Below are 27,994 nucleotides of genomic sequence, written 5' to 3'. Positions count from 1 at the left end.
TGGAACTTTATAGAGGTTCATTGATAATAAGCATTATGAAAAATATATGGTTTTTATAAAAATGCATTAAAATTGATATAAAAATATATCTTCTCAATTCATTTTTTCAGCCAACTCTTTGAAGTTCCCTTATATACCAAATAAATTGTAAAAGAGTGTTTTAAGACCTTAGCAGGTGTAGGTATAGTCATAAAAGAAGAAAAGATGGGTGGCACAATAAGTAAAAAAAAAAATTATATAAACTTGACACCACTAAATATTGAGTGAAATTACTTTGTTGAGATGTCTTTATTAAGAAATGAATTTGGGATTTGGAATTTCTTTTCTATAATAGTAAACATCTTTGCATAGAAAGAGAAACTATTATTTTGTCTCACTGAAGAGTCTCTAGGACTGTCTCTTCTGTTGAGTCCCATTTCATATGCATTATTTATCAATAAATAGCTTGTGTTACTAAATTTAACTTGTATTTTGACTAGCACATGAAATTGAAAAAGAAAGCCTCTGGATTTCACACCTCTTCTTCCATTTTTGGCACATTTAAAACAACCTTTCATGTGTTTTTAAACTGCGGTTGTGTTTGGAAGTGACTTTGTAAAATTTACACTTTTAATATTCAGAAAAAATAAGAGTCTGCATCTCTTGATAAAGTCTTCACATTCTAAGAACCAAGAGTCACTATTTGACTTGAATCATACTGGAAAATGAAATTTTCATTTAAGCAAAATAGAATATTGGGCTCTTCAAAATCATTAGTCAAAAAAGTTTAATTTGTCTCTAAACCAACAGACTTGTCCCCAACCATGTGTTTGGACTGCTCTAGAACATTTGAATGTTTTTATCCAAAATTTCCATTGTTAAACAGGAAACCCAGAAGTACACAAACAAATCTTGTTCTGTAAAGAAAAGGAGCTACCCATGATATCTCATGTTCAAAGCTGTACTGACCAACTGAGTAAAGGAAATGCCAGGTGGGGGGTGTCACATGACCTCCACTTGACTGAAATCCTCACCATCTTCCAGTGCAAGAGTAGTGTTGTCTGTGTACCTGTGCTTGATGATTTGTGTGCGACCTGAAGACTCAAAGTTGCTAGGGAAGAAAATTCTGGTGTAACAAAATTAGGGGGTCATGTGACCAAGTCTAGCCTGATGCTCAGGAGTGTGGTTTAGACCATCATAGCCTGTAACAAACAGGTCCAGTGCCCTCTCTTTGCCCCAGTTACCTTCTTAATGAGACAAAGTAGTTGTTCTGCTGGTGTTTTCCAATGTCTTTTAGAAGTTGAACATTTTACAGTAAAATTATATGTAAGCCTCAGTGTGGAAAATGGGAATGCAGAAGTATCTGCCTGGCATCATGGCAGCGACAAAGCTGGAAAGCTGCCATCTCAGCTTCCCTGTAGTACAAATAGTTTCTGTGGAAGACAGTTTGAAAATGGACCAGGTAATTATCATGACCTAAAAATTCTCAAAAGTTTAAAAATTAAAAATTCCTTGGATATTTACAGTTTATAAATACAATGACACAATCTATTTCGAGATGCAAGAATCACAATTCTAGGATATATTAAGGAGTCATTATTTATTAACCAAGCTTGGAGATGGCGGTGCTCACCATAGATTAGCAAATGAAGTCACCCTGGCAGTCCAGTCTGAATTGAAACCCTGAGAGGAACGAATGGTCATTACTATGTTCCAGCTTCCCCAGCAATATAAATTATCCTAAGAGACATGCAGTAAAAAGCCTGGACATGCTTAACAAAGCTGCAAACAGTCGCTTTTTCCTGGCTACTCGGCCCACGTTCCATTACTGCTAGGCCTCACCTCTCTTGGAACTCCTGGAAGTACACAAATTAGAAATGCAAATCATCTTAGCATTTGCATTTTCACTGACTCCCCTAAGGAGTGGACAGAAAGTGAGGACTACAGACGTACAGGGGCCGTATTCAGGGGCTACCTCTGTCCTTGGAGTCTGTCCACAGGAAGCCAGAGAGCGAATGGGTACCGGGGAGAGCAGGGGTCAGAGTGCAAGAGCAACGGAAGCGTGCCACCAAGAGATCAAGCCCCTGCTTATCATGATCCTTTATGGGGGCTTGTTATTGGAGTGGTTACACAATAACGTAAAACTGCCCCCTCTCAGGTTCCAGGTAATGATAGGTGAGTGTCACAGGTGGGCAGTAAGGACCACGTAGGTGGGGGAGGTGTCACTTTCAAGCCTGTGATCCTGAACTAGTTGCCTGAAACAACAAATCAAGACTGCTTTTCTTGGAGATGGCACCAGAACTTTGGCACTGTGCTTCATTTTACAGAGTGAAAAAAGACTATTAAATTTTTCCCAAGGCTGCAGGTCACTAAAATCAAGTAAGGAATCTTCAGTCAGACAGTTCGGTAGTTGTGAATGACTCGACCTTCCTGATTCAACCCCCAAAGGAGTTTGAAAATGGAGGAGAATGGGTGCACTGAGTATGAAGGGAAAGGGTTCTGCCTTTCCTATCACCTTTCTGGCACCTCTACTAAGCTGTGAAGATAAGGAAGACCAGTAGAAAAGAAAATTTTGAATTCTATAGGTAGATAATAATTGGAAGTTGAGCAATCCCAGTTTGAAATAAAGATCTAAATTGGTCCCAGAGAAACATTTTAAGTTCCAGGTATTCTTTGAATCAAATGCACAGAGAGCCCTCTCTCCATTTCTTTGTGATACCTTCATATTGTTTTTCCCTTGAGTGATTGCATGGCATGTTCTTACCAAGATCCTGGTAGAGTACTTGCATTGACCTCCACTGTGATATCTTATGCCTGCCATGTAAACTCAGTTTCATGCAGAATCCTGTACCCCCATAAAAGAAACCCTATTTTTCACATTCTTGCAGCTGAAGTGAGATCCCTTTAGGCCTCTTGAAAGATGCTTCTTGTAAATTAGCTATTAAGCTCAAGGAATGCAACTTACCCACCAACTGGTAGATTATCTCTGATAGTCACGATGAATAAGGTTTACCCCTGTTGACTGACAGCATTGAAATGCTGAGCAGAGCATTTGTGGTTCCTGAAGGTCTTGTTCAAGAGCAGATCAACTGTGAGTTGTGGGGAAAGTGTATTGCTGTCTCCTAGAAGTGCATGGTTTATTTCCCCTGCTATGGTGGACGTTGTAAAGAGCTCAGAAAGGCAAATCATGATGAAGGAAAGAGCGTTTTTTATTAGGGTACTTTTGCGGCTGTTAAGTGGCCAGAACTTTTCTGCATTCTGCTCTGCTTGTGTTTTAGGACTAGGTGAAAGCTGTTTAAAAGCTCATGGCCAGTGTTTATTAAACTGTGCCTCTACTGCAGTATGTTAAATGATTTTTAAGAACTGTAGTTATAAATCACTTGGAGAACCCATCATATTTTGTTTTTACTGACTTGTTATGTTCTGTGCTTCTGTTCATAGGATATCAATAACGAGAGTGACAGCTGACATTTCTCTTGCTAAGAGATCTGTGCTAAATAATCCCAGCAAGAGAGCAATAATTGAACGTTCAAACACCCGGTCCAGCTTAGGTAAGCTGCACAAATATGGTTCTGCTTTGTGCTCTCAGACCAGGATGACACCTGGTGTGTTTGTGAATGTCTTTTCCTATTTGCTCCCTCTTCTAAATGGAGAAGTGATGATTGACAGAAGAGAATGGGCATGTGGGGAGACCTGTCCTGCTGCAACCAGAGCCTGCTCTCTGTCAGCTCCAGTCAATTAGCTAATTAGTAGCCTGGTGGGAAGGATGCTCAAGGGGGCCCTCTTGGTCTGCTACTGCCTACCCATGTGAAACCACTTGTCTCTGCTTTGCCTAAGCTTCTCAAAGAGGCTAATAGTATCTGTCATACCTGAGTCACAGTTGAAATGAAAGGAAATGAGATGCCCAGCCTTTGCAGATATTTATACGCTCAGAGAGCTAGATAATGGTGTTCTTAGTATTGCATCTGCTGCCAGCTGGTATTACACAGATTAGTCACATCTTTACATGGAAATGACAGGCAACATTAATAACATGTGGAGATTGTGAGCATGTTTTATCTGAGGTACCAGTCTCTACACTGCCAAGACTGATGAAGCATGTTGATCATCTGAAAAACCGTTACTGGTCTCTGTTACCATCAGACTGATGTCATCCCCCCAAAACTTCCTAGGAGTCTTTTTTCTGTTCGCTGTCTGAGAAGAATTTAGCTAGGAAGCATAGGGTTCTTCTATACCTTCACTTCTTTGTAAACTGTTGAAATGAGTTGTTTTATCTTTCTATATCTATGTCTATATCTATATCTAATATGACATAAAGCTTAGAAATGGTGTTAAAAGTATCCAAGATAGAGTGCACACATTAATATCTCATCCAGAATCCACTGGTGGCTATGCCTTGACCCTGAGGTAAGGATTGTGCACGTCAATGAAAAGATACGGTAGCATTGCTGTATCCCTCTTCTAGGATTGGCACACAGTCATTGGTAGTAAATGCTTTTTGGAGGGCTGCTTTTTGAAAGAATGTGAAACATACCAAATGGAATGGCAAAGGTATGTCCTTTTTGAGTCCTGTACCAGGAGACTGCACATGCAAAGGAAACCTTCTTACAAACATGGTAATAATTGAACGTTGAGGAGATGAAAATGACAGTGTTGATGGTGAATCAGACTAAGTGACAAACTGAAGTAAAAAAATGTCACTGATAATCAGGATGTTTGGTTGGGTTTAAGATTTCTCAACCAAGCATCTGTTCTCTGGTCTTTCTCCTTCCTTCTATTATAGTATCTGACTTTTAATCATTCCTTCTGCACATGTCTGATGAGAGGCTATAGGACACTGAAAATCAGAAGCTTGATTGCCTAACTCCTTCTAACATCCCCACAGGCAGAGGTTTCATGGATATTTATTAAGACAGTCTTCATAATCTAGTCACCTGTTGTCGGGCAGAAGGGTGGGTGGGCTGGGATAATGTAAATATTAGTGAAAAAATGAAGTAGATCTCAGTGACTCTGTTAAATCATTAATCCGCAACCCTTATAGTTAATTTAATGGCAACCTATTATGTGTGACCTATTTAATATCTTTTTGTATGCTTATTAATATGTGACTATAGATTCCTTCATCAAATGTTATGTACCAAGCATTATAATAGAGTCAGAAAATGACAGCAAATCTATGCAGAGTATTTTACTCCTGAGGGGGGAAAAAAAGGAACAGATGGTTAAACTACTCTGGAATAATGAAATTAAAAACAATGAGCTAGCTAGGAAGTATGAAGGAGGATTGGGGATGAGAAGCATATGAAGAGACATAGAGGTTAGGGTTAGCTTGTTCCTGGAAGCAGACAAGAATACACAAAGACATTAGCACATTAATAAAAGCACTGAGGTTGAGAAACAAGTGGGTTTGTGCATAGCATGCTTAGAAGTGGAGAATGTGGGTGTGGTTTTGGAGTAATAGAAGGATAGCTTTAAAAAGTAGGTTAAGCCAATGCATCAGGGCTCTAGTGTGCCTTGCAAAGAAATCCACAAAGAGATACCGTGAAGTGTTTATTTTTCAATACTTTAGTAAAGCTTACATTCAAAATGTTTTTCTTTGGCAAAATAAATTTAGAAATGATGGTTAAACAATTGGAAGATCCTTCACTGTTAGACTTCTTAAGATACAAGGAGTCACTTGTCCAGTTTCTTAAAATTGACAACTTGAAATTCTTCTAAGTGCTGTTCGAGTATGCAGCATATCCCTTGTTAAAACTCCCTACTTCTCCTAAGATATGAGATGTCTGTTCAAGAGTACCTATTGGGGAAGAAGGTTAGATTAGGTCTTAGGAAAGCTTTGACGTTACCTACACTCAGCAATATGAGTAGACTTGAGTGTAAGGACGATCGCTGATGAAAGGGTTCCCAGAGAGAACTACCAGTAATGATCAGATTTTACAAATGTTCTTTGAGGTCCTCCAGCAGTGTGAGTCCATGACTGCCCAGAGCTCCTTTGGGCTGCAATGGGATTCTGAGGAGACTTTTATTTGAACTCCCCTGAGAATTAATTTAGGCATCCAGTCAAAATTGTTTGTTTTGTTAAAATCTTTTTCTTTAAGAAAATTAGCTAGGTAGATAAATACACCTTTCTGCTTCTCTCACCTGTAATTTCTGTTTGGCAGTCTTTAGAATATTACCCAGATGTTGGACCCGCCCTGTATTTGGTAAGGCTCTGTGGCTTCCTGACTCACTCAGCCTAAGTATCTCTCTGCTTATGCCAGCAGAGTGCCCATTGCCCAAGGGTTTGTGTTGGTTAAGCAGTAGGTGTGCCTGTCCTCTGCTGCTATCAGAGCCACCCTTATGCTCCTTGCTTGTGCAGCGGAAATAAGGCCCAGGTGTTTCTGAGTCATTTACAGAGACCCACAGTGCCTCAGGGGAACTGTGTACCAGGGCAGCCCAGTTCCTGTCTCTACCTTTCTACTGAATCAAGAAATACTGTGTTCAGATGTAAAGCCGAAACAATAGAGACTCATTCTGCTTTAATCCTGGCCAGGAGCTTCTTTAAGCCAGAGGCAGTTTAATGAAAACAATCAATGAAAAACATACTCAACAGCTGAGGCTGAATTTTGCAACTATAAAAGTTGACTTTATGCTTCAAATCTCTACCTTAAGAAAAACTTCTTGTTTCAGATATGTGAGGGGGAAGGTAAATTTTGCTTATGATTACTAAAAAAAATAAGTATAATTTCAGAAAATGATGACAAATAAATCTTTGTCCAGTTTCATTACATTGATGTCTTTTGAGAGGTGATCATCTTTCAACCACAGTATGAAATATTTAAAGCCTTTGACATTAAATAATATAAAAAGTGATATATACATTTACTCTCCAAGCTCACAATCTTTTAAAAGATTTATTATATTGCAAAGTCAGATACACAAAGAGGAAGAGAGACAGAGAGGACTACAAGCTCACAATTTTTAATATATATCATGTGTTAAACATCAGAGATTCTAAGAAAAAAGGATTTTAAGCTACTGTACAAAGTTAAATAAAGTCTTATGATAATCTCTGGTATTCATGATCTCATGATAGATATTTTTTGTTAAAGAAGAGAATTTATTGCTGGGGGTTGTGAACTTATATAATCAATAAGCATAGATCATAGCATGAATTACTTTCATTAAGGATATTTAGAGCAACATTAACTTTTTCCTAAGCCATCTTTGAAATGATTTAAATTAGGTAGTTTTGTCTACCTTTTCTGTACTCGAGAGCAGATTACAATACTGTTAGAGTGTGTCTGTTGCCATAAATAGATGAAGTCATCTCTCTAAAATGGAGTCATTTAATACAAACATTGAATATGACCATGTTTATTTTTTAGATATGAATATATTTATTTTGTGTGAAATATGTTTGGCTGTTCAGAAATCTTGCTTTTTATATAATCTTTTCCTGTAAGAATGGGTGGATTACGTCACATATTTGAAAAAGATTAGATTTTATTTTGACCAGACTCATGTATGTATTTAGGTCACTTCGCTGTTACAACCAATCTGACTGATTTGAAATAGATGAGTTACAGCATTTTAATGTAAAAGGTCTTAGTTTTGTTTTTATTTTTAACACTGAAGATAATTATGCCTTAAACTAGTCTACTCACTCACTCTAACACTTCCATTCATCCAGACCTAGTAATACAATAGTTGGCAGAAGATAGATAGGTAGGTAGATAGATAGAGATAGGTCACAACCAAGATGTGAGATTCTTTTTTTAAAAAAAAAGATCCACAGAATTTTAATATATAATATGTTGATAGAAATGTATGTGTAATTTATTTGCCAAGTATGTTACTTTACATTATGTTTCAGTTGCTTCTTCAATATAGTCTCAACATCTGTAGTTAAAAATGAAAGTTCTTTAGAAAAAAAGTGATAATCAAAAGAGAAAAAAAAGCCACCATAACTATATACATAGCTAAAACTCAGGTGGAGCGCAAGAATCAAGTCAAGAAAATATCTCAGTTTTCTCCCTTGATTGGTTTTATGCAAAACTCAACCTATCTTTAGAAAAGATCTTGAATTAGACAAGTTTGTGAATATTCAAAATGTTTTTATGCAATGCAGACAAACATAGCTGAAGGATTTACTATTTAATTTAAGTACTAATTAATGAAATATCTAAAACCTGTTGTATACTTATTCTCCTTTCAGCGGAAGTACAAAGTGAAATTGAAAGAATCTTTGAGCTGGCAAGATCTTTGCAACTGGTTGTACTTGATGCAGACACAATCAATCACCCAGCACAACTTATAAAGACTTCTTTAGCACCAATTATTGTTCATGTGAAAGTCTCATCACCAAAGGTAATTAGTTCATCTCTGTTCTTTTTTTTTTTTAATTTAAAAAATTCTTCGATTAGATACAAGAAGACAGAGAGCTCCCATCTGCTGATTCCTTCTCTACTGCCCACAATAGCTGTTGCTGGCCCATGTTGAGCCAAGAAGCTGGGAACTTAATCCAGTCTCCCTTATGGGAGGCAGGAACCCAACCACTTGAGCTGTTACTTGTTGCCTGCCAGAGTGTGCATTAGCAAGAAGTTAGAATCAGAAGCAGAGCTGGGATTGGAATCCAAGCACTCTGTGGTGGGATGGATTTCCAGCGAGCTTGTTTACCACTTTCCAAATTTCCAACTTAGAATATTCTTTTCTCTGTGTTTGTTTTTGTTGTTGTAACTGGCAAGGAGAACATCTTCTTGAGACACAGTAAGCACATTTTAAAATTCAAAGTGCACTGATTCTAGAACTTCAGAGATAACAAGTAAAAAATGGTCTATTCCTTCAAGAAGTTAACTATGTATTTGGGTCCCAAACCAGATAGCTGTGCAAGTGATAACAAAAAAAAATTAAGAGAAGTGAGAAGAGGACACTAACTTTTTTTTTTAAGACTTATTTATTTTTATCAGTAAGCTAGAATTACAGGGAGAAAGAGAGGTGGAAGGAAACATCTTCTGTCAGCTGGTTCACTCTCCAAGTGGCCACAGTGGCCGCAGCTGAGCCCTTCGAAGCCAGGAACTTCTTCAGGGTCTCCCGTGTGAGTGCAGTGTCCCAAGGCTTTGGGCCATCCTTGACTGCTACTTCAGGCCATAAACAGGGAGCTGGATGGCAAGTGCAGCAGCCAGGATAGAACAGCACCCAGGTGGGATCCTGGCATGCGCAAGGCAGAGATTTAGCCAGTAGGCTACCACACTAACATTCACTAACATTCTTTATAGAATGCAGCTTGATAATTTTTTTTTTTTGGGATGACAGTGATTCTTGTGTCCCTTGTATTCCTTCAGAAGAGTAAGTGTGCTAGGTCAAATGCCTTGTGTGTAACCCTACCAGAGTGCCTAAGTTCAATAACCAGCTCCAGCTCTGAATTTCAGCTTCCTTCTAATATAGATTGTCAGAGGCAGTAGCATGGCTCAATTATTGGACTCCTGCCAACCACATCGGTTCTCGGATTATATTCCCAGCTTCCAGCTTTGGCGTAGCCTAACTCCAGCTGTTGCATGGATCTGGCAATGACCCAGCCAATTGGAGATCTCTCTCTCTCTCTCCCTCACTTTTCTCTCTCTCTATGTGTACCTCAAATAGATAAATATTTATTTTAAAATGTTTATATTTATTGTGCATGAAATAAAATATCATGTAAACATGTCCTATGGAACTGTTACAGACTCTGACATTTGTGCTTAGGTTGGTTTCTTTTTTCTTTTTTTTTTTAAGCACAGTGCAAAAGTTGCTATGTATTTTTATGCCATTGGACAGATAAAAATGAAAGTGAGGCAGTCCAAATTGGTCTCTTGGTTTGAATGTCTCACTTTCCTAGAAAATTAATATGAAATAGACACTCTTAGGAGATATTACCAGGTTTTTTTAAAAGAGTTTCGTAGAGTTAATTTTAGTATATAAATTCAGATTCAACTCCCAGCCAGAATTGAATCTTTTCTCAAGAATAGAAGAATTTTCAAGAAGCTATGCCATCCTCTAATCCCCCTGAAGTCCTTCTAAACTTCTCTGTGTAAACTTGGGTATATTGACCCAACCAAGGCCTTTAGGAATCAATAGAAAAGACTGATGTTTCTGTGACCACCTGCAAATCAATTTTAATTCAGGGTTTCGGGAGTTTCAAGCACCTCTCTTTGCAGTGGAGGGGACGTCACCCACATGCCCTGATTCCTCTGGTGTCCTTGTGGACGGGAACAGGAACTCTACTGGACCTGAGTGTCTTCCCAGAACCCCAGAGACAAACACTGTTTTGAAGGGGAGGAATCTGTTTCAGAAAAAAACAAAATTAAAAGAAAAGAGACTTACATTGGCAAATTCAGTTACAGTAATGGCCAAAAGACATATATGTATCACTGATTCCAAAATAAATATTTGACCTCCATTTCTAATCACAAAGTAGTATAATTAATGTAAAATCAAAGTGGACTGTCTCATAACTATCAGTGACAGAAAAGATCACATATGTAAGTGGCTGCTGCATTTACTTGACATGGAAGTAGTGAACCAGAATGTTACTCAAAGAAATAATATTAAAAATTACTCAACATAAATGACCTGGTACAGACTCGTTCTTCCACTTGTGCAAGGTTCACTTTGAAACAGAGATTTCAAAATCTAAGATGGAAACTCAGTATTCTGAGAATTCACAAGGAGCTAAAATAGGATGCAATCCAGGGTAGGGGGATGGTGTCATCTTGGAATGCATAGGTGTACAATTTCGCACATTGCATGTTATCTAATACTCAGGGCTAAGCAGAGTATTTAAAAAAAAAAATCTTGGTCCCAGCACAGTACCCTAGTGCCTAGTGCCATACCTTGAATGTGCCGGGATCCCATATGGGCGCCGGTTCTAATCCTGGCAGCCTTGCTTCCCATCCAGCCCCCTGCTTGTGGCCTTGGAAAGCAGTCAAGGACAGCCCAAAGCCTTGGGACCCTGTACCTGCGTGGGAGACCTGGAGGAGACTCCGGACTCCTGGCTTCAGATTGGCTCAGCCCCGGCCATTGCAGCCACTTGGGGAGTAAATCATTTGACAGAAGACCTTCATCTCTCTCTCCTCCTCTCTGTATAGACTTTGTAATAAAAGTAAATAAATCTTTTAAAAAAGATCCTTATTATTTTTTTAATCAACATTGACAATACCTCAGATTCATATCTCTTCTCTTAGGTTTTACAGAGGTTGATTAAGTCTAGAGGAAAGTCCCAAAGTAAACACTTGAACGTTCAACTGGTGGCAGCTGATAAACTTGCACAATGCCCTCCTGTAAGTATAATCATCTTTTGTCTTAATAGTTTTTGACTAATTAGAAGAGAAATTTTTTATAGTAGTTACACTGTCATTTCTCCTCTAGCATTTGATGATGAGGGCTTGATGTCATAAATCTTAAGGGCTTCTTAGAATAAGTTGCTGCTGCCACATGGGATGTACCCAGAAATGAATTCTGCCTGCCTTGTGATAAGAAATGAACTTAGGTCTGCACTCTTTCCTACTTGCTTGATTACCTTGTGAGCACTCAACAGACTACTTGGCATCAAGTATCCAGTCACATGGCACATGAAGAGAATAAATGAACAAAATAAAACATTGTCGCTTCTGCTTTGCTTTAACATGTCTGCCAGAAAGTTCCAACAATCATAGAACATTCTGATGCTGAAGGCTGAGAATTGATTGGGTTGGAACTATAGGTGCATTGTGGGTTAGTGTATGAAAGGATCAAGGTTGAAAGAGAGGGGAAACTTGGCTGAAGTGACTTTTCTCTCTAGTGCCATTGCCAGAAAACAACTGCTGGGTTAAAAGCAAGCAATGGCTGGTTGAGACTACAGGATGGTGACTGCTACTGTAGAGTCTCCAGAGACCAGTCAGCATCTGCACCTGCTTGGTGCCTATATCTCTGTAGAGGAATTACTGTCTTAATCAACTGATTCTCTGGACTTTTTGATACTCTTGTGTAAAGATCGTTTATGCTCTGGGGAAGTATAAACTCTAATGTTTAGAGAAACACTGCAGGCTTTGGATTTACATGTCTGGAGCCAAGCTACAATAACCAGTTCTAGGATCATGGAGCAGATCCCCCCACATGGACTTGGGGTGAGGATTCAATGTGGGACTATGTGGCCAAGCTCTTAGAGCAGTGCCTGCACCGAGAAGCACTGCTGAATGGTTTCTCTGATTATCAGAGGGGCTGTGCTCTACTCTGTGTCTAATTGATGAAATTCTGTAAGGACTTGCCTGTGTGGTTCTCAACTGCATCTCAGGTCCCTAACATAACAGGCCCTTTATTTATATCTGTAGAAAGAGCAAATGAATAAGAGGATACACTGACGATACAAGTAATAAGCTTTTGAAGAATCAGTGTGTCAGATGCTTTGGGATAGATTTTTCTCCAGTCTTCCCAGTTTCCTAGTAAGATAGCCATGATATATCTCCCATTTTTAGGCAAGGCAGCTGAAAACAGAATGACTAAATGATGTCCTTTAGATCCCATGAAACAATCAGTGTTAGATCTGAATCTGTCCAGCTCCAAAGCTAATTTCTGCCTCTTACAACTTCATCTACCTATAGCATACACATCCCTGGCTATCTGTTCTTCAGATAGCTTTGGTAGCTATCTGATACATTAAGAAGTTTCACGTCACACTATCAACAAAATCCGCTTACACAGCAGAATGTATGATTTAAGCACCGAGGGAATAGGAAAGAATGTATTTCTCAGCCCATAACCCTGCAATGCTTCCCAGCGGAGAGACAATAGTCTTTCCTGTGTAGCTCTCAAAGTCAGAAACAAGGCTAGTTGACAATTTTAATGCAATATTGTAAAGATAGCTATATGGCTTGAGTCTTCTGGGAAGCAGAAATCTGGAAGAAATTACATGTGCCTGAGATTTCTTGGAGACAAGACCTTTTGCTTTGTTTATGATAATGAGTATATTAAAAGTTATTCCTAATAATTAGTAGGAAAAATACTTATGTCCTATTACAATTGAGGTCTTTTAGTTGATTGGAGGGTTAATCCTTGAGTTATTTTACATCTAGTCCAACTTACTGAGTTTGAAGTTATAGGAACTCAGGAAACATATGCATACAGCTCCAGGCAGTCTTACTATCACCTGCCTGGGACCTCTCCCTAGGTCAGGAATCTCCAGCAGCTCCATGTGAAGGAGCAACTCCTAGGAAGGCAGCATTTCCCTGTCAGTGCCTCAGCATGATACATACCTCTTGTCATATAAAATTGATCAGATAATCCAGACATTTAAACCAACAGTTTGAACAAGTAAGGTTACTTTGTACTCAACCATGTACATAATTAACATGTTCATTTGCTATTGCACATATAGTCTTTGTAATGTTAAGAATGAATTTTACACTGTTTTGGCACATGTAAAGAAATCTCCAGATTATAAAAACCAGTAGTAACTATAAAACAAGTCCACATTTGTCCTTGCTTTACTTCAAGACTATAATTATAATTGTCATCCAAAGATTGGTGCTTACTGTGTCATTTTAGTTCCTTTGGATGAATTTGCAGCTTTCTTAATTGGCCACTGCGACTCTCATCTGAAAAGTGAGCGGATTGTACTGGCAGTGCCTCACTTGGTGAAAAAGTGAAGGCAGTGATTTCTGGAAAAGGAAATATACAGAGACACTGAAACAGTTAACTCTGCACCCTAGACACTTCACCCTAAATTTAGGAACAGTTGAAGTTAAAACAGACGTTCAGGTGATCCTCACTGGTGTTTCCTGAAGTATGTTCTTTGCAATAAGAGTCCCCTTTGATGTGAACAGAGTGAAAAGACTTGCCACCCAAAGTAAGCACAATAGCAACAGGGTGATCTGCTTTCTTTCTTGCAGAATTCTGAAGGTGCTGGTAGACATTTTCCATCTCCGCTAAAATAGTGCATGCAGTGCTGCTTCTCTGCTTTTCTGCAGAGCATTTTTTGTATAGTGTTTCATGGAACACTTGAGCAGGGAAACACTGATCCCAACCAATCTTCTCATTTTACAATTTAGGGCACTGTGGCTGAAGGATGGGGAACCAGCTCTACAAAGGGCATATGCTGTAGCCAGACTGTCTGTCCTACACTGGCAGGGCTTCAGCCAGTGGACAGCAATAGGTTAGTTGTGATATCATCATCTGGGCAGCTTGTCATGAGTTTCCTGTTGGCAAGGCGGTTTTTGGTAGAGCTGTCAGTCAACTTCCAAAGGAAAAGGCCAGAAGGTGAATGCTTTGAGCTCTCTCAGCCATAGGACCTCCTTTGCCAAACTGCTCAGCTCTACTGCAGGAGCAGGAAGCAGCAAAGATGGTATGCAAACGGATGTGTGGGATCATGTTCCAAACTTCACAGAAGCAAACGGCAGGCCTGATTTTGCCAACAGATCAAAGTCACCTCTCTTGTTTTAGGAAGAGGTTGAGGTTATCTGTTACTGTGAAGTCAAGTGCACCCAAACTCAGTGACTTCAAACCAGAGCTATCTGGTAGTAATCAGCTGCCTGCTGTTTTTTTTTTTTTTAATAGGAATGGCTGAAAGCTGCACCTGGCCATCTCCTCTCTCCTACCAAGTGGTCTCATCTTTCCCTAGGACCTCTTTAACTTTTTTGTTTGTCTATTTCAGCTCCCAGGATTCCAAAATTTCCATAGCATACTGTTAAGCAAAACAGTCACAAAGGCTGCCCAGATGTAAGGAGAGGGGCATAGCTGCCCATGTTAATGGATATAATACCAAGGAATTTATGATCATTTAAAAAGTATTGGTTTATTTATTTGAAAAACAGAGTGACGAGGGTGAAGGAAAGACTAAGAGGTCTCCAAGGGTTGGTTCACTCCCCAAATGTCCACAACAGGTTGATCTGGGCTATGCCGAAGCCAAGAGCTAGGAACTCCATCCTGGTCTCCCACCTGGGTGTCTCAGATACTTGGGCCATCTTTCACTTCTTTCCCAGGCACAGTGGCAGGAAGCTGGATCAGAAGGAGAGCAACCAGGAATCAAACTGGTACTGTGTTATGGCATGCTTCCATCTCAAACAGCAGCTTAATCCACTGTACCATAGTGCCAGCACCTTTATGGCCATTTTTAGTTTGCTACAGACAGAAAAAAATGAGGTGGAAATATGAGCTACTGGGTAGTTCTACTTTAGAAGAAGGAAGAGTTTCCTCTCAATGTCCAATATTGATCCAGAGGATACGGACATAAAAGGAGTCAATGTGACCAGGACCCAAAAACCATATTCATATTTTTTGTTTTTTTGGCATGACCAGTATGACTTTGTATTTCCAGTTATATGCCAACCTGCATACCATATTTGCAAATTTCATTTTGCTTCTTCTGGATATTTATATCTTTTCCCTTTTAAGATAAATTGAAAATTCAGGCTGTCCTGGTACTATAATAAAAGCTATATATTGTTTGATGAGAAAAACAGATGGATGAATTTATAAGATATATGTCATCCTTTCATCCTACCTGGTTACAAACTCATCTGTGTTACCAGAGAGTGACTCTGTGGCTTTTTGTGCTGTGTAAAATGACATTGATCACTGCCTCTGGTAGTCTCATACTCCTCTGACATTACAGTAACTATAGAACTCTCATCTTTCATCCTTTATTTCCCATTGCTGAATGGAAAGACTAAAGGGAACAACGGCGCCCAGTATCCTTGATTGTATTACTCTCACACCATAATTTTCCACTATTCTTTTGCAATACTTTTATTTAGATTACTTAGAATTATGTAAATTCACTTAGCTATTTGCCAAGTTCCTGCCTATCCATTGATTAATCCTGACACTGCTTTTGACCAAGGGGGAATCAATTGCGGGTGTTTCCTTCATAAAACAAGGCCACCTGGTATCTAGCTGCCCTGTGCAAAGGGGATTGTCTTTTCTGGAGATTGCAGCCACTCAAATAGGATATAGAAAATTAGGGATAGTTCATTCCCAATAATGCTGTGAGGTAGCACATCCGAAAGTTAGAATTTAACAAAACCACTGGGTACTTTCTCTTGAGATAATTACATTGACAAGTGTTATTGTAATCCTTGAAGAGTAAGAATTGATGCAATGGAGGGGTGATGGTAAGAAAATGTGAGTTTGTCATGATTGTCACAAGTAGACAGAAGCTGACAGGGAATAGTCACTATATTTTTTGCTTTCTTGTGACTCCCACCCATTGAGTGGTAACAATTATGATTGTCTCTCCTTTTGAGCTTATTAAAGTGGAAACTAACAGAATAACTAAAGTTTCTTCTAACACTGGTAACTTTGCTTTATTCCTATAAAACCTCCTAGATCTTTAGGAACATACACCTTTCACTTGGAGTCAATTTTTCTGATATTGGTTGACCTGTGAGTTAAGCACTTAGGACCTTGAAAGATTTAATAATATAAAGAGTGAAATTTTTGGTATGGAAGTAACATTGGTTGGTTCATTTGTAGTTAGGATCACTTATTATGCCCTTAGTCTATTTTAATGAATCATATTGGCCAATATTTTATTTTTAGAATTTTTTTTATTTGAAAGAGTTACAGAAAAAAAAAAAGATCGATCTTCCACTGGTTCACTCCCTAGTTGATTGTGATGTTCAGAGATGGGGCAGTCTGAAGCTGTGAATCCGAAACTTCTTATGGGTCTCTTATGTGGCTGAAGGGGCCCAAGGCCTTGAGCTTTTTTTTTCATCCTTGGCTTCCCCATTCGTAGGAAACTGGACTGGGAAGAAGAGCAGCTGAGACTCAAACCGGCACCCATATGAGATGCCTGTAATACAAGGAGGATTATCCTGTCACTGGCCCTCAATCTTGTTTTTAATGGTGAAGGTTTTGAAATTCTCTATATTTCCATAGCAGAATAACAATAGCTCAGCCTGTTGTTTGTTTTTGCGACTTAGAAATAACAAAGTTCTTCACTTTGTTGATGTGATGTATCCCATTTATTGGTTTGCATGTGTTGAGCCATCCCTGCGTCCCTGGGATAAATCCCACCCAGTCTGGATGAATGATATGCCTGATGTATTGTTGGATTCTGTGGGATACTATTTTTAAAGGATTTTTGCACCTATATTCATCAGGGATATTGTTCTGTAGTTCTTTGTTGCATCTCTGTCTATCTTTGGTATTCAGATAATGCTGGCTTCATAGAATGAGTTTAGAACTATTGCCTCCCTTTCTATTATTTTGAGTACCTTGTGGAAGATTAGGATCAGTTCTTGAAATGTTTAGTAGATTTCCAGAGTGAAGGGATCTGGTCCAGGGCTTTTCTGTGTTAGGAGAATTTTAATTACTGAAATCATATGATCATCTCAATAGATACAGAGAAGGCTTTTGATAAAATCCAACAACACTTCATGCTAAAAAAAAAAAATTAAACAAGATAGGCAGATGAAGGAACATTCTACAAGACAATCAAAGCAATATATGAAAAACTGAATGCCAGCGTCAAACTGAATGGGAAAAGATTGGAAGCTTTTCACTAAGACCAGCATGTCCAATTTTGCCACTGCTATTCAATATGGTATTGGAAGTCCTCTCTAGAGCTCCTTTTTTTTTTTAAAGATTTATTTATTTTTATTACAAAGTCAGATACACAGAGAGGAGGAGAGACAGAGAAGAAGATCTTCCGTCTGATGATTTACTCCCAAGTGACCACAGCAGCTGGTGTTGTGCCGACCCTGAGCCCTGAGCCAGGAACTTCCTCCAGGTCTCCCACTCGAGTGCAGGGTCCCAAGGATTTGGGTTGTCCTTGACTGCTTTCCCAGGCCACAACCAGGGGGCTGGATGAGAAGTGGAGCTGCCGGGATTAGAACCGGTGCCCATATGGGATCCAGGCATGTTCAAGGCGAAGACTTTAGCCACTAGGCCACCATGCCGGGCCTCCCACTAGAGCTTTTAGGCAAGAAAACAAAATTAAAAGAATGTAAATCATGAGCAAGAAATTAAAATTATCACTGTTCATAGGTGACATGATTCATTACAAAAGACTCAATCAAGAGACTTAGAACTCATAAGAGAATTTGGCAGAGTAGCATGGTACAAAACAAATGAATATAAAACAATGGCACTATTGTGCACAAATAACTTCATGGCTGAGAAAGAAATTGTAAGTACAGTGCCCTTGAAAATAGCAGAGAAGAATCTTAAATACCTTGGAAAACCTAACCAAGGATGTAGAAGACCTTCTATGATAAAAATAGTAAAACACTGAAAAAAGAAATAGAAGAAGACATTCAAAGATGTCTGTATTTTATACCTACCAGTCCCTCTTTATAACTTCACTGCCAAAGGGATTTAGAATAAATAAGTAGAATGAGCTCCATTCCTAAACCTAGGGTTGGAGAAGCATTGTACCAAAATGAGAGTTTCCGATTATTCCATTTGCTTGGAACTTCCCAGGAAAACTCCATCCCTGACAAACCAGGATGGCTGTTTGTCCTAATTAAGATGGCTTCCCTGGGAAAGATTGTTATGTATTACTCTGTGAGTGGAGAACCAGACAAATGGCTAACATACTTTAAAAAATTGTTTAGGGAACTCATTGCTAATCTTCTTCATTTGCGGATGATTCAACTTCAGTCTTTCTTCCCTGTCATTTTAATTCTTAGGACCACAGGATGAATTGGAGGCATGTCTTTTACTCTTGTCTATTTATAGTGCTTTGATTTTCAGTCCTGAAAGATCTTACTCAGAATAGGAGCCTAATGTCTTTTTTGTTTTATTTATTTATTTATTTATTTATTGAAAGGCAGGGAGGGGAGGAGGAGGAGAGAGAGAGATCTTTCATTTGCTGGTTCACTCTCCCAATGCCCACAATAGCCAAGTGTGGCCAGCATCAAAGCCAGGTGCCATGAACTCTGTCCAGGTCTTCCATGTATGTGGCAGGGACCCAAGTCTTTGAGTTTGTGCCTGATTTTTTGATGGTGTGTTTTGATTTGTGTTTACTTTGACAGCCACATCATTTCTCTCTATCTCAGTTGAAGAAAATATTCTATTTTAAATGCCAAAGGGTTGTGTTCTGGCATTCTTTGAAAAGAACTTCCTCTTAAAAAAAATTGCTTATTTGAAAGTTGGAGTGATAGAACAAGAGAGAGAGAGAGATCTTATATCTGCTGGCTCATTCCCCACATGGCTGAAATGACTGTAGCTGGGCCAAACCAAAATCAGAAACCAAGATCTCCATCCAGTCTCCCAACTTTGGTAGCAAGGATCCAAGTACTTGGGGCATCATCATCTCCTATTTCCCAGATGCATCAGCAGGGAACTAGATCAGAAGCAAAGAGCCAGGACTCAAGCCATGCCCTTGAATAGGACGTGGGCATCAGAGCAGCAGCCCAGTCCCCTGCACCACAAAGCCCAGCCAGACGGCTCTATCTTAATCTCACACTGCGCCTTCTCTAGTTTCAGTGAGAGAAGAACTTGCAGGGTTTGCTGTTTAGACAATTCTATGCATCTATGTCCTATGCTGTGGATATCACATATGGCATAGTAAGGTACTGACATAAATTATAATCTTTAAATTTGTGAAAAACTTGCAAATCTGGCTTACATAATTCACTTGGTTGCTTTTCTTTGAATGTCTTGTATAACTGAGGGGCTTTTTTTTTTCTCAAACGATTTTTCTAACACTCTGGTCTACTCAGCTGTGTTATTTCCCAAACCGTTACAAAGAGAAATGGTTACAAATACACAGGCTGTGAAATTCTTCCTAGTTGAAAATAAGACACATATGTCACTGTTCATTCAGAAGCTGTATGCTTTTGAAAGCCTAAAAGCAGTTTCAGATCAGTTTCCACCCCTATAGCTGTCTTTCATGCAAAAGCATAGTTTCCTGGAAATGATGAAGGAATCAGCAAACAGTCAAGTGCTCCTGTGTACAAATTCTATTACTGACAAAGGAAGAATTTTGTTAAAATCTCTTGCATTCACATGTGATGACATTGACAATGATGACATTCTAACATGTAGAACAGCCAAACAGATGAATGCCTCATCCAGATAGCGCTCTGTGATGATGGATGCTCATCCCGTAGCTCCCTCCTGTTGATGCTCTGTAGTCCTGACTGGGATCATCACAATCCATCCAGCCCAGCTAAACCTGGAAGGTTATCTAACTGGAAACTTGACGAAAGCAAGGAGATAACTGTTGACACTAAATTGACATTCCAGAATGAGACCTTTTTATCCAATATGACTGTGAACACAAACAAAATAATATAAACAGGGGTAAATGTTGAGGCACGGCAGTTAAGACACTGTTTGAGATGCCTGCTTTCCATATGAGAGTGCCTGATTCAAGTCCCAGCTACTCTGTGTCCTGCCTAGCTTCCTGCTATTTCAAGCCTTGGAAGAAGCAGGTCATGGCTCAAGTGCATTGATCCCTGCCACCCGTGTGGGAGACTGGATGGAGTTCTGGGCTTTTGGTTTCAGCTGGGGTCTAGCCCTAGCTGTTGCAGACATTTAAGGAAGTGGATGGAAGAACCTCGTCTCTTTCTCTCTAGCTCTGCCTTTTAAAAAAAGGTTTTATGTTTGTTCTGTTTTGTTTTGATTGGGCTTCAAGTCACTGATTCTGGAATTGCTAAAAATTCTGAGCCTGTAGCTGATGCAGGAGGTGCCCATTCTTCTGGTGCTGCTGTTTCCTCCTTTCTTTGACCTGTGCCCTTTGGTTTGCAGATACTCCTTGGGCTATGGCTGACTTGACCCTTGTGAGTCAGCACTGCAATGCCATTGCCTATAGGGACAACTCTCAGATTCTGTATTTATAACTCCTAATGATTTACCTAACTGGGAGGGGAGGCTTTTGAGTGTAGGAGACAAGGGCTACTTTAGCAGAAGCACAGTATTGATTCTAAAGCCATGTGTTGATAGAAGCTCTAGGAATGAATTGTTTTCCCTCTCACAGGCCTTATGGTTCCATTGTTTCTCTCCTCCTGATCTGTTTTCTTCTTATCCCTCTAAGAATAGAATTCTTTGACTTATTCATGATTTCCTCTTCCTTGTAAGTTTAGGTTTCCCATATCTCCTGATCTCTTCCTAAACTTAGATCTGTAGGCTTCAGCCCCTAACAATAATGGGCTCACTCTCTGCCTTTGTTGTTCTGAGTGAAGGTATCAGTATGACCAGGATTATTATAAGTTTTGATGCTGCTTGTCCATAGGCTATAGGTTTTTTGAGCCCAGGATGATATCTGTTTTCCTTGCTATTATATACCCATAGTACTGCTCAGTACCCATGATGTTTAGCATTGCATTGGTATGAATATTTTGTGAATGTATACAAAATTTTTTTAAAGGCAACATCTGAAATCTGATCATTATTCTTGCTGAAGGCCAGTTCTTCTCTGTTTTTTAGATGCCTCAGCTGAGTCTTCTCACACCTGAGTCAGTTTGGACTGACGTCCCATTATTAGTTTACTGATCTTGCTTCAAAAACCTTCAAACAAATTCATAATTTAGGGTCAAGTTGTTCGGTAAGGCACGGAAGGGGCATTTTTGGTACAGCAGTTGTGAGGCTGCTCGAGGTGGAACATCCCATGTTAGAGTGCTTGGATTCAGGTCCCACATCTGCATCTGATTCCAGATTCCTGCTGAGGGGTGGGTCCCTTGCTCTCAACATGGGAGATCTGCATTTTGTTTTAGCCTCCTGTCTTATACTGGACCTCAGCCCTGCCTATTGCAGGATTTTAGGAGTGAACAAGCAGATGGAAAACATGTATATGTCTGTCTTTCTCTTTCTGCCTTTCAAATAAACAAACAAATTTTTAAAAGATGCTTTTAGTAGACTAATGTGATGAAATATATTGGAGGGAAGGTTGGTTCTTTGATGACTTCTTTTTCAAGGAGCCTTTGTTCTAAAACTGAAGAGAATCAATCCACTGAGGACCCCCCTCCCCCCCAACCTGCCTGTTTCCTACAATCAGTGCTAATGGCGGTAGCCCTGTCATGGTTCCTTACCAAGAGATTTTATTTTGGTAGAATGAGTTGGTAGTAGGAGGTGCATGTAGTGGTTGTGGGGTGAGGAAGGTATTTTACTCCAGCTTCTCAAAGTTGGAGTATGCTTTTCTCTTTGTGAAATGTGGAGGATCCACCTTGCCCTTCGGAATAGAAGGACAACATCTTGATTAACAAATAGATGTTGGGCAAAGTCTGTGCTAACAGAAACATGGACACCCAGCACTTATGTGTGATATTTCTGTTTCCTAGTTAAATACCTCCCCTCTGTTTCAGTCATTTCACAAAACAACCTTGTCATGACACCAATCACTGGTGCTCTAATATTGATCCTACATCATCTGTCTATTGCTTTGTCATGAAACAGATGATGTCATCTCCACGAATGTTTTCCTTTGTGACATGGTTACCTTGAAAGAGGAAATGTTTATTTCAATGATGGCGTCATTAGCCCAGACATTTTCAGAACTCCTTTTTCAGTACTGTTAACTTGCTTCTCTTCATAGTTGAAATTAAGTACAATTTGAAGCTAAGTACAATTCAGTTCTATGGAAATGTGTCACCAAAGACTTGTATGTATATATGTATTTTTGCCTATTACATTTTCACATCTGGATTGTCTGTTTTTTCCAAATAATGAGAATCCAACTATTTAATGAGCTTCTGCAGTTTTTACATAATTTGGCATGTTTGAACATGGATAAACATGGAGCTTTTCACCTAACTTTGAAACTATTGATTCAACCTGCAGATTTGACTACGTATCAGATATGCTCTTGTTTCTTTATGTGGACTTCTGTGTTTTATTGCCCAAAACCCAAAGTGGAATAAGATGTATGTTCTTGTGGTCTTCAGGAGATGTTTGATGTTATATTGGATGAGAATCAGCTAGAGGATGCGTGTGAACACCTGGGAGAGTATCTCGAGGCATACTGGCGTGCCACACACACAACCAGCAGCACCCCCATGACCCCACTGCTGGGGAGGAATTTGGGCTCCACAGCATTGTCACCATATCCCACTGCAATTTCTGGATTACAGGTGCTGTCACTTTTTGCTTGTGTTTTTACAAGGTTGCTGTTAAGATTCTCTAGAGAACTTGATTAGGATGGAGACTGTTTTTTGTAATCTGTAGAGGCAACCATATGAACACATGATATAAACATTCTAAAATGCTGCCTGATCATGAACTATCATAAAGAAAGTTATCTTGAGTTATTCTTTTGCTATGAATTTTGCTGTGTATGAACTTATAAGGGAATTAACTTACATAAGTTCACCCTTCCTGTGTCTAAACTTTATCAGGAAACTAAATGCATACCCAGTGCAACTGCCATTTATTTCTATGTGTCACTCCTTGTACAGATATGTGTGTGAAAGGATTAGGTATTGTAGCTGGTTAAGTAAGATATTTGGGGCATCTTGGCCTTTTAGCTGCCCTGAACTGGTTCTGCTCCATAGGCTGCCAGATCTGCCATCTTGCACACCTTGCACAAGACAAAATGTGAACAGGAGTCGAGTCGAATCACTCTATTGGAGACAGGGACAAAGCTTTGAACCTTGTTGGATGTGCAGGAGCCTGCCTTGGTCAGTGTCCTTCAGGGGCTCTGGGGGCAAGCACAGACTAAAGAAATTCTTCTGCTATTCTGGTGCTGTGCTGATAGCTGAATGTAGGGAGTCAGAGGCAGTATGATGCAGAATACATCTCGTCTTCTTTCTACACTAATTATTATTTACCATTTATCAAGCGGCTGCTGGAATGTGGCCAAGCCCCCAGCTGACTGAGGAACGTGTGGTCAATCAAGTCCTCTTGCATCATGACTAGTTTTGTCTTAATGGGTTATAATGATCATCATAATTGTAGATCACGTAGAGTCAACTCTGAGATAAATGGCACTCTCTGAAATGCTATTATAACCATATTACTCCTCTACAAAATTGCATCTTTGTAAGCAGAACATCTTCTTCATAAATTAATAGCTTTTGAGCCTGGAAATGAACATGAGAGATGTATTGTTGTGGTGTACAGTGTATTTGTATGCACCAGGAATATTTCTTGCCTTGTTTCTGTTCCCATGTGTTAATCTGAGCATAACAATTTCATTGACTAATTACGTTTGGCTCTGCATTGTATGCTGTGTGATGAGAATTGCATGTGTGAAGCAATAGCTTTTGTAATATAGGTAGGAAAGCAATGTTGCACTTGTGTATGAGTCCAATCCTTTTGATTTATCCTCCCTAAGTCGTTTACCTGGAGTGGTTCTCCTGGTTTCACTTGTGAGTTAATGTGGTACCCTTTATCCCATGGCTTCTTTCCTCCTATAACCGAAGGTGCTTCATTGTTAAGATACCTGACTGAGGCTAAGGCATGGGATGTGGCCCATCCAAAGAGTACCCTTGCTGGAGATGCAGCTGTGCCTGTGTTTCATCTGAATACTGTTCCTTAAGTGAAATGACCCTGTGAAGGACACATATGTCTTCCCACAGTGGGGAAAGTGTTGAACACTATTTCCTGAGGCATCGAATAAATGTCTTAGGATACTGATTTTAATTAATGCATCAGGGAAGTTTAGTTTGTAGCTAAAGGTTATTTTTGCAGGACAGTTCAGTTGAAGAAGTAAAATAAGTCTGTCAGTTAACTAATTCTATAAACTACCATATGCTCCATTAGAAAGAATATTACTGCACATTTCACATTTATATAAGATGCAGAAACAAATCCATTGTTTTATGGTTGACACAACGAATAATTTCATTAAGATACTTTTAAAAGATACAGGAACATTCAGTTAGAGTAAGGTAAAGCATATGGATTTAGGAAGAGAAAGACTCTATGAATATAAGAGAGGAATAGAATAATTTATGCTATTCTGTACCTTTGCAAGCAACACATTTCCAATGGAAATGGAATTATAAAGACTTCCTAACTATATTGAGTCCCATTCAATAGCTAACTTTCATTTCTGTATTTTTAATAAGCAGCAGAGTCATGCAGTGTAATGAAATTCATAAACTGTCAACATTCTGGCATCTTTCCATGTTATGTCTCAAATAAATAAGGCCAGTATTTTGAATAGACCATTTATGCTTAATTAAGTCACATTTAGCATTGAATTGCACAGATCCTATTGTTATGTATACAATAGCATGTGTAGATGGATAAAGCAGATGTTAATCAATGAACTCTCTGATATTCCTAGAGTCAGCGAATGAGACACAGCAACCATTCTACAGAGAACTCCCCAGTTGAAAGAAGAAGTCTAATGACCTCTGATGAAAACTATCACAATGAACGGGCTCGGAAGAGTAGGAACCGCTTGTCTTCCAGTTCCCAGCATAGCCGAGATCATTACCCTCTTGTGGAAGAAGATTACCCTGACTCCTACCAGGACAGTTACAAACCCCATAGGAACCGAGGATCACCGGGGGGATATAGCCATGACTCTCGCCACAGGCTCTGAGTCTGCCAAAACAAAATCACGCTCATCTGTTGACAGTTTGCCATAGCACTGCTAGGATAACCCAATCATCTTAACTTGGCAAGCCAGCACAACTACCATGCTTATAGGTTGTTGTAATTTGATGAGGCAAAAAAAAAAGGGGGGGGCAAAAAAAGTACATTATGCCCTTATTGCTAGATGGATATTAGATGCCCAGTCATATAGATATTTTCAAGTGCAACATTTACATGATAGCAGTACCTTTTGTTTTCTTCATAAATTTAGACACATCAATTTGTAATTTAGGGTACTTATCAAGGCACATATAAAATAATAATTTCCCATGCTGGAAATTCCAAATGACCAGTTCCAGTTGGAACCAATTTATAAACCAATTCCTGTTGGAATTTGGGTGAATTGACTAGAAAGTCTACTTGAGCATGTTGCAGTCAGTTGAAAAATCTAAAAAAAAAACCAAAAAAACCCAAAAGCATACAAACCCACAATCAACAAGAAAATCAAAGTACCAATAGAAGTCAAAACCAGCTATGATGTTTATTTGCTGGAAGCTAAATTATACGTAAATTTGGAATGTATAAACATTTTAACACATGTTAATATTACTGGATGACTTCAGATTTACCAAATATATTGATAGTGCCAAAAAATTTCAGAAATCTTAATGCAGAAATTTTATTATAGTCTCCTCAGATTTTACTATTTTTATTTCTTTCCTGGCACAGCTGTTGTTTTCAGAGCATTTTGCTTTTTTTGCTGTTGTTGTTTTGTTTAGTTAGTACTGTTAGCATGTTTGAAAAAAAAATTAAAACTGTATTCAGGATTAAGTGAGAGAGAAAGTTCAAGGAAAGCCCAATCATTGCTGTCTGTATCGAACGGAAAATGGGGTGGTATTTCCCCCTTCTAATCTATCTGAACATCACTACATACATTCAGGAATCTGCAGGAATCTGGCTCAGGTCCTTCTTGAACACAACGCTGAACATCTCCAGGTGGGGAGTTACCTATCCTGCCTGATACAAACATGGGGTCAGTGTTTCCTGCAAGCACAATTGAGTATGTTTTCATTGCTTCATGCAGTGTCTGTCTTTGAATGTCTGAATGTGCTAGATCTTCACCAAATTCTTTAAATCATGTCAAGGACTTCTTGACATGGATGTATTCAACTTTGATGTTGAAAGTTGGTTTTTTCACAAAACAACCAATTGAAAGAAGTAAAAACAAGTGGTCAGTTTAAAAGCTTCCATTCAAAAGTAAACTGACAGATTCAAGATACATTTTTTCAATAAAATCACAGCAATCTTAATGCAAGGATTATAAAGAATTTGGAGGTTGAACTGCCTTATTTCTAATGAACATTAGAACCCCTTACTAAGTTTTCAGTTTATTTTTCCCCCAGTGGCTCTAATTATAAAATGGTGACCTGTGTCTCACTAAGGAAGCCTTAGATTCCCTGTGGTTTAAGAAACTATTGGAAATGACTTTTTTATATAATATATGCTAGTCTTTACATAATGCAGTTTCTAAAACCCCAAGAAAACCCATCATAAAGTTTTTTTGTATTGGTCCATGTTTTAGAGCCTACTTTGAAAGCAAAAACTATTTTTTATCACTCAACCATTTCAATACCTACTCTCTCACAGCATGAACCAGTTAGTAATTGTTCTGATCATGAACATACAGTCCATGTTCTTGATCAGTTATCTGTATCTTGAACCTCTTCATAGCCTCACTTCGTGCCCTTCCTGTATTCATCCTGAGTACCACACATGAACCTGTTTAGCTAATTATGAGGATGCCTATAATTCTGTCAGTCATCCCAAACATTTGATATAATTACAAAACATGGGCTTGGTAAATTTTGCAAGTTAACATGTGAGAACTGGTATGAGGTTCTTTTGTCACCTAGTGAAGCTGACTGAACTTTCAGTTTAAGACTTAAAAGAGCTGTATCCATTAGGCACTTTAATAAACATATAACCTGCCATTACTGAATACTTTGTTAGAACACAAAAAAGCATTTTCCAGCAAACAAAAATATATTTATTACATGTACAGCACATATTTGCATGAGAAAGAAAACATTAGCCAAAACATTTTTCTATATGCTTTACTGGTTTCTTGTTTGTGCGCACTAAAGTATTTAATTGCAAAGAGTACACCAAGGTGTATCAATGTAGACTAGGCAGCTGTTCAGCTTTTTCTGTAGTGGCATTAGCAATTTGGTCATTTAAATACTTTATGATATATACATTTTATGGCAGGTAGGTATAACAGCATTTACATATATTTCCTAGGTAACAAGATTATCATCTTATTTCAGCTGTTTTAAATCAAATCACTTATTTTGAAAGGCCTCCCAAAGCCTTGTTTGTACTCTTCCATGTCATGCTGGTAAAGACAGAGGCCCATTCAATATCTTTGCACAAAACTAACCTATCATTTACCATCAAGTGTCCATTCTTATTTTGCTTTGCATTTTTACTCAAAAGTTAACAATCTTAGAAGGGGTATAAGATATAGTTTCTTAATGAATATGTTTAAAATTTTACTTTGATTTGTTATATTCTTTCACCTTCATTCTGTAGTAAG

General features: G+C 38.8%; 1 protein-coding gene across 3 annotated transcripts in view; it reads left to right on the top strand.

Annotated features, from left to right (window-relative positions):
* The window catches only part of CACNB4 (calcium voltage-gated channel auxiliary subunit beta 4), a 263,369-nt gene extending 237,501 nt beyond the window's left edge, over positions 1-25,868 (top strand). For 2 of the 3 annotated variants that reach the window (XM_040971567.1, XM_040971568.1), the window contains exons 10-14: positions 3,421-3,530; positions 8,177-8,328; positions 11,181-11,276; positions 22,800-22,985; positions 25,145-25,868. In XM_040971567.1, the coding sequence (XP_040827501.1) occupies positions 3,421-3,530; positions 8,177-8,328; positions 11,181-11,276; positions 22,800-22,985; positions 25,145-25,405 (805 nt within the window). In that variant the 3' untranslated portion in view covers positions 25,406-25,868. The remainder of the gene's footprint in view (positions 1-3,420; positions 3,531-8,176; positions 8,329-11,180; positions 11,277-22,799; positions 22,986-25,144) is intronic. The other variant, XM_040971569.1, reaches the window with a different exon arrangement.
* The last annotated feature ends 2,126 nt before the right edge of the window (positions 25,869-27,994 follow it).

The sequence above is a fragment of the Ochotona curzoniae genome, unplaced genomic scaffold (assembly GCF_017591425.1).
Source record: "Ochotona curzoniae isolate NIBS_2020 unplaced genomic scaffold, NIBS_Ocur_1.0 contig_2210, whole genome shotgun sequence".
In the NCBI taxonomy this organism is placed as follows: domain Eukaryota; kingdom Metazoa; phylum Chordata; class Mammalia; order Lagomorpha; family Ochotonidae; genus Ochotona; species Ochotona curzoniae.
This window is presented reverse-complemented; position numbering and strand designations above follow the sequence as displayed.